At 38.5% G+C, this 6,539-nt stretch overlaps 1 protein-coding gene across 2 annotated transcripts; it reads right to left on the reverse strand.

The window, feature by feature from the left end:
* Positions 1 to 508: 508 nt before the first annotated feature.
* LOC117299682 lies at positions 509 to 3,840 on the reverse strand. 2 transcript variants are annotated; one of them, XM_033783237.1, is made up of 3 exons: positions 3,568 to 3,840; positions 2,705 to 2,787; positions 509 to 2,141 (listed from the first exon to the last, which is right to left on the reverse strand). In XM_033783237.1, exon 3 carries the CDS (start codon positions 1,932 to 1,934, stop codon positions 1,401 to 1,403), a length of 534 nt encoding a protein of 177 aa, XP_033639128.1. In that variant the 5' UTR covers positions 1,935 to 2,141; positions 2,705 to 2,787; positions 3,568 to 3,840; the 3' UTR covers positions 509 to 1,400. The 2 variants fall into 2 exon arrangements, with proteins under 2 accessions (XP_033639128.1, XP_033639129.1); XM_033783238.1 differs by lacking the exon at positions 2,705 to 2,787.
* Between the last annotated feature and the right edge of the window lie 2,699 nt (positions 3,841 to 6,539).

Consider the following 6,539-nt stretch of genomic DNA (forward strand, 5'->3'; position numbering starts at 1 on the left):
TCGGTGGGGGGGGGGGGGGGGGGGGTAGTGGCCAGAGTTTGCGGTTCATCCGAACTTTACATTTTCAATTCAATTCAATTCATAAATACATTTATTTCCATGCTCTCATAAAAAAAATTAACACCAGTTACATGTATTACGGAGTAAAGCAAAACATTTCTTTAAAGAGTAAACATGAATAAACAAATAGAGTACGGGTCGTTTTGGCAAGCATAGGCTTGTAAAAAAACAGCCAGACAGACAAGAAAACGAGACAACCAGACATACAGACAACTCGATAATGAACATTACTAACAACTCGATCATGAACCAAACTTATTTTTTTAGCTTTCTCTGTTTTTATTATAGATATTATATAGCCATTATTATATGGCACAATGAACACTATTATGTCAGGGGGTCTTTTCGGATTCATTACTTGCCCGGTTATTAAAAATAATATTCAATAATTAATTAATTCTCTTGTAATGATAATGTTCTATATTAATGGTGTAAACCTCATGTTTTGAAAATTACTCTTCTTAACGTTTATTTACATAATTGGGTTCTTAAATCATCCAGCGTTTCTCATTACAAAATTATTGTTTTGTATAATCCGCCATCTTTGTTGGGAACTTAGAGCCCAGCCAAGGTAACTCAGCAAACTCAAAAATGGAATTATAAACACCAAACTGGCAACAGCCAAGTCTCTTTCACATAAAAATAAATTAAAGGTACAGTATACGTTTGGTTATGACTCTGAAAATAAATGGCATTAAGAACCTACTTGGTTAAAGTACAGTATAGCTTTGGATAGTCAAATGCATTTTGAGAAACATTTCAGCTTGAAGTACTGCGGCTATGGAAAAAGATATCACTTTTTGTAAAAATATTTGAAAATCAGAGTAACGCTTCTCACTGTGTATTCATAGGGATAAATCTTACTGCGTGGATACCCCTCCGGATTTTTATGCGATTCTCAAAAACGTGACCACATTTTGAAAAGAAATTTTTGTAGGTTAACTTTATATTGACGTATACAACTATCACTCACACAATCGAACGGTTTCCACAAAAAAAGGGTACATTTTGCCTTTAAATACAAAACAAACGTGTACAGTCATATAAATTGCACAAATCAAGCAATATTGTTATTCAGTAGCTATTATAATTCAGACAACAATACTTCTTCTATTCCCAGTGAAATCAGTGGTTTATCTTGGTAGGATTCAAACCCGCAACCTTATGACTGCAAGCTATGGCGGTAGCGTCGACATTGTTCTCGGCCCATGCAACAAACGGCTATAGTCGTGTAGCCGAAGTTGAACGCCCAAACAGTAATCAAAGGTCCTAAAACATTTCTCCCGTCCACATGCGATAGTTCGTGTTTAGTGAGGGTTTTCCCAATCAAATATAAGGTCTTAATGCCTCCGATTGTAGTTATCGTAATACCGAAGTGGCATGTCCCCAGGCTCCACACTACCCATTTCCGTAGAATCATCACCACAGTCTGGTTCCTTTTCACCGGGTGTGACGTCATGTCCGGAAACGATGCTGTTGCTGCTCGCATCTGCTTCCGTAAACTCGGCATCATCGTCCGAAAGTGTTTCGTCCGCAAGATTTGGTATCTCTATTTTGAGCAGGAGATTCTCGTAGTCTTGACGGCAGACGCTAGTTGCAGCTCGGTACGCCTCGTCAACTGCCGTCAACGAGAGACATGTTTCGTCAACAGCAACACCCACCCCGTCATCCCCCGTCGTATCGCAGTGGTCTCCGGGGGCACATTGCGGGGCGCTCGGTTGATTTTCTCCTTGTTGGGACACGTTCTGGTTCACCGCACTGTCGTCCAGTGTTTGATGTTCCACATCCGAGGCTACATTACGGTCACCAAGTGACTGTTCTATTGAGGTCGGAGTTGCACACATATTCATCTCCGCCATATTGTCAGCTTTCATGTAGGCCCAAAAATTCAAAATCTTCCTACACGTGCTCCACCTTCAGATTAGTTCCTTAACCTTCTCTTTTTGCGCTCATTACAACGTGCCGCAGTCTTCAGTGTTGGGCGCAGAAACTGGAAGAAGAAGAACTTTCTCTTAAGTCTTCTGTCGCTCTAATATGATCTAAACATTGAGTCAGCAGTTGTATCCAAAGGCTTTTCAGTCCTATTACGACAACAAGAGATAATACACAAAATGTCACTGAATTGATGTAAAACAAATCCTCACTAACCTCCACTTTGTTTATTGACAGTTTAAAGAAAGCTAATAATATTTTAAGAGGCGACCGCTCGCTCTTCCAGGAATTAAAAACCAGCATTTTACCCTTCGAACGCGCTTCTCGCACAGCGCTATGGCGCGTATACCGCCTGTCTCATGTGCTAGACTTGACTCAAGTCCCAATTTAGACTTGACTCAAGTCCCAATCCCGTGCCATTGCCAGAAAATTATTGTTTTGTGATGCTCTGCATTCCCCATCCCGAAGTTCCGCATTCTTGGGATCACATTTGGGGCAACCAAATGCAGTGCATGCTACCGGACCACTTCGGTAGCACATGAGTAATTTTTTAAATAATGTCTTACTACTTTAAAACTTTAGGCATCCACAGCAAGTACGCATGCGTGTGACGTATTATGACTTTCTAACAAGATTTAAACCGCTGCATAAATTATGGAGGAAGCTTTAGGCTTTTGCGGCTGCGCTCTACTGTTTATTAATCTTTGCTTACCTTTTGGGATTAACTCCAAACAGTCGATAATCTGCCGTTGATTTCAAAGATGGCGAATGAAGTTGTTTCTGCTGATGTATTGCCTAATTCACCAATATAAACCACACAGTAGGCTACACTGTTTCGAGACTCGAGGCTATCTGTAAAACAGACTGTGTCCCTCGTCTTGATAGTACATTGATCACCATGCGCCCACACAGGAAACTAGACCGTCTGCTCAAGTTGCGTTGCAGTGGCAGTTGTTACGTTATATACGCGTAGTTGTTGTGAACACAACTATTCAAATGTTTTGGTTGTCAACTTGTTATCTCTAATGTGTACCAATAGCAAACAGTTTAAGCACATGGCACTTTCCGTGACCTTATTATGACAACAAGAAAACAAGTCTCTTTAGAATGTTTTTCTTTTCTTGTTCAGTTCTGAAGCGTAATCTTTTTGGTGGGTTGTTTTAATTTTTACGTCCCACTCGGAAAAGCCATAACAATTTTGTGACCGTAAAGCGAATCCTCCACCGCTAACAGTTCCACGGAAAATGTGGTTGAAGTTGTTTGTTTGGTTGTGCGAGGATTTAACATTGAACTAGTCATTTAGTACGTGCCACAGTCAATTTATTACTTTGGGTTGTTGCGAAATGCGCCAGGATTGCTCACACGGTTGGAAGTCGCCCAGAAATTCATAATCATTTGGACACCATGCAATTATTTGTGACAACGCAACTTTGGGTTGTGGTTTTGGCAGGCCCATTGTGTGATCTGTGAGTCATTACGTTTGATGAAAAAGGTCGATTGCATTTAGTTCTGGACCTAATTTCATAGAGCTACTTAAGCAAAACAAGGAGCTTAGCACAATAAAAATATGCTTACCAAAAATGAGGTCATCAGCAAAACTACCATCATATATAATATTAGTGACTGTATCCTGCTCATGAATGTTCTGCTTTGCAGACTTGTTAAGCAATATTATAAAGCGACTCTAAGAAATTTGGTCCTGGTGCTTTTAGCAGTGTCAGACGGGCCCCGTTTCCTTCCCGGTGTAGCCTACACGCACCATGCGTCCACTGTTCGCTTCCCATTGTGGCATATTATTTTCTAACGTTGATCCAGCTACTCTTTGTGAAAAAAATGTTTTTCAACAAAACGAGAACTTTGACCTTTTTTTTTACAAAAATGCACAAAATAAGTCACTATCGTAAGCACTAACTGTATTATTGTACTCTGCATCAATAATTTACAATACATTTAAATTCTATCCACTTCCTTTCGATCGTGTCATGTGATGATGTGTAATAAATTTCCCCCAGCACGCAAGTCTGAGGCATGCAATCATGTTACTCACGCTGAGCGACTTGATCGAAGACTAAGCACAGTGGCCTGATGAATGGGCCGTTCGCCTTTCTCATCAAGGGAAAGTCCCTAAAATATGAAATTATTTGTTGGTTAGAAATTAGACTTGTGGACAAGTCGTTATATGTTTTTCACAATGATCAAGGCATGCCTGTGGCTGTATATGACATGAACTCTCGTCCAGTTTACTGCACGCCACAGTTACCAATTTACTTCAACGTGAAATGATTCTCATAGTGCTGTATAATATCAAAAACTGCTGTACTTATATTCTAACCAATTAAAATATTTATGTGACGTCACTCTATTGCTGAAAGTGTAGATCGAAACGAGACCGTTTAGAATCTACACTCAAAGGCAGTGGACACTATTGGTAATTGTCAAAGACTAGCCTTCACAGTTGGTGTATCTCAACATAATTATGTATAAAATAACAAACCTGTGAAAATTTGAGCTGCACAGTACTGAAAAAGACGTCGGACCGTACCACTGGGCACTTTTGCTCTTGTGAGTCTGACCAGCCATGCAGACTGACCCCATCTTTAGTTATTTTGCTGCATCCAGCAGCAATACACTTGGTTGGCATTGCCGGAAAACACATTGCATGTACTTTAACGTCTGTTAATCGAGTCTGCCTCGATTGACGTCACAAAAGGGGTAGGAGGAGTCACCCCAAACAACATTATCTATTTTTAAAACATATTTGCATCGTTAAAAACAATTTCTAAACAAATTGTTTTATTGTAACTCAATAATACACTTATGTTTGAAAAAATAAAAAATTCAAGGTGACTTTAAGTGCCAGCAATTTTATGAGTGACTATCAAACGTAGACTTTCCCCTTGAACTCAATTAGGAATGATTATAGGAGACATAACGGCAGATGCATTTAGTTATCTTTCACTGTGGATTTTTTATTAAGTTTTTTATAAACTGTAAACAAACAAAACATGATATTATTTGCACGAATATATTATTTCAAATCGGAGGAACACTGACAGTGAGATCGCCAAATAAAGAAAAAACTGATCAAACAATGATTTTAAACATCAAAAACAAATTGTCATTCATGTAAATGTTTAACGGTATTAAACAGGATTGGTAGAGTTTACAAGATAGTTGCAGACAATGTTCATGTTTTGTGTGATTAAAATAATTGTTAGCATAAACCTTTCTTGAATACGAGTAATGGGGAGAGGTGGATAGTAATAGTATGTAACATTGTGAGAAACAGCTCCCTCTGAAGTGACATAGTTTTCGAGAAAGAAGTAATTTTCCACGAATTTGATTTCGAGACCTCAGATTTAGAATTTGAGGTCATGAAATCAAGCATCTGAAAGCACACAACGTGGTGTGACCATGGTGCGACCAGGGTATTTTTTCTTTCATTATTATCTCGCAACTTCGGCGACCGATTGAGCTCAAATTTTCACAGGTTTGTTATTTTATGCATATGTTGAGATACACCAACCGTGAACACTAGTCTATGACAATTACCAATTGTCCAGTGTCTTTAACCCATTTTGTGAGTCTGGAGAAAATAGTGAACAACCAAGCACAACTTTTCAGAGCGTAAACACATTGTCAACATTTTTGGTTCAAAAACAGAAATCAGCTATTGAATTCTTTGTTTAGGTTGTCAGATACAGTCGTCTTGAATATCACTTCATTTCAAAGGAAAGTATTTGTGTATCTCCTAGGACTAGACTAGTCCTAAGTTAGGGCTAGTCATAACTCTTTGTGAAATCGACCCCAGTGCCTTTAATCGAGTAATGGGGAGAGGTGGATAGAATAAAACATTGTGAGAAACAGCTCCCTCTGAAGTGACATAGTTTTCGAGAAAGAAGTAATTTTCCATTTATCTCCTAGGACTAGTCCTAAGTTAGGACTAGTCCTAACTCTTTGTGAAATCGACCCCAGTGCCTTTAAACAAACGAAAACAATAAAATAAAATAAAAGCACTTCAGATAATGAAAGCAAAGAAAGCCGAAAAATACACACACAAAACACCCCAGAAAATAACTTTTTGGTAGATGTTTTTTTCATAGTACTAGATAAATGTACACTCCATTATATACATTGTAAATGTTCAGATTAATGCTTTATATGTACATACATTAAATATTCTTTCCTTTTTAGTAAGTTTATACACACAGCAACTATATAATTAACTACAGTATTAATTTTTAATATGCATTTAGTTAACTATCTATCTGACACTAGTTGCGACATTCTGCTAAAAACCAAGGCCCAGTTTCACAGAGTTGCTCCAAAAACAGACGATTTTTTTTTAATTTTGGTTTTTACCCATACTCGTACATCACCAAGTCCTGTGAAAAAAAAAAACCACAGGCATATTACTCGGCTGGGATTCGAACCCACTCCCCTTGCAATTCTAGAACAGTGTGTTACCAACTATAGACTACCGAGATTGCATGGTAGCTAGAGGCAGTTCGAATCCTATATGTTTTGGCAGCGGGTACCACAACGAT

Source organism: Asterias rubens, chromosome 14 (genome assembly GCF_902459465.1).
Source record: "Asterias rubens chromosome 14, eAstRub1.3, whole genome shotgun sequence".
Lineage (NCBI taxonomy): Eukaryota > Metazoa > Echinodermata > Asteroidea > Forcipulatida > Asteriidae > Asterias > Asterias rubens.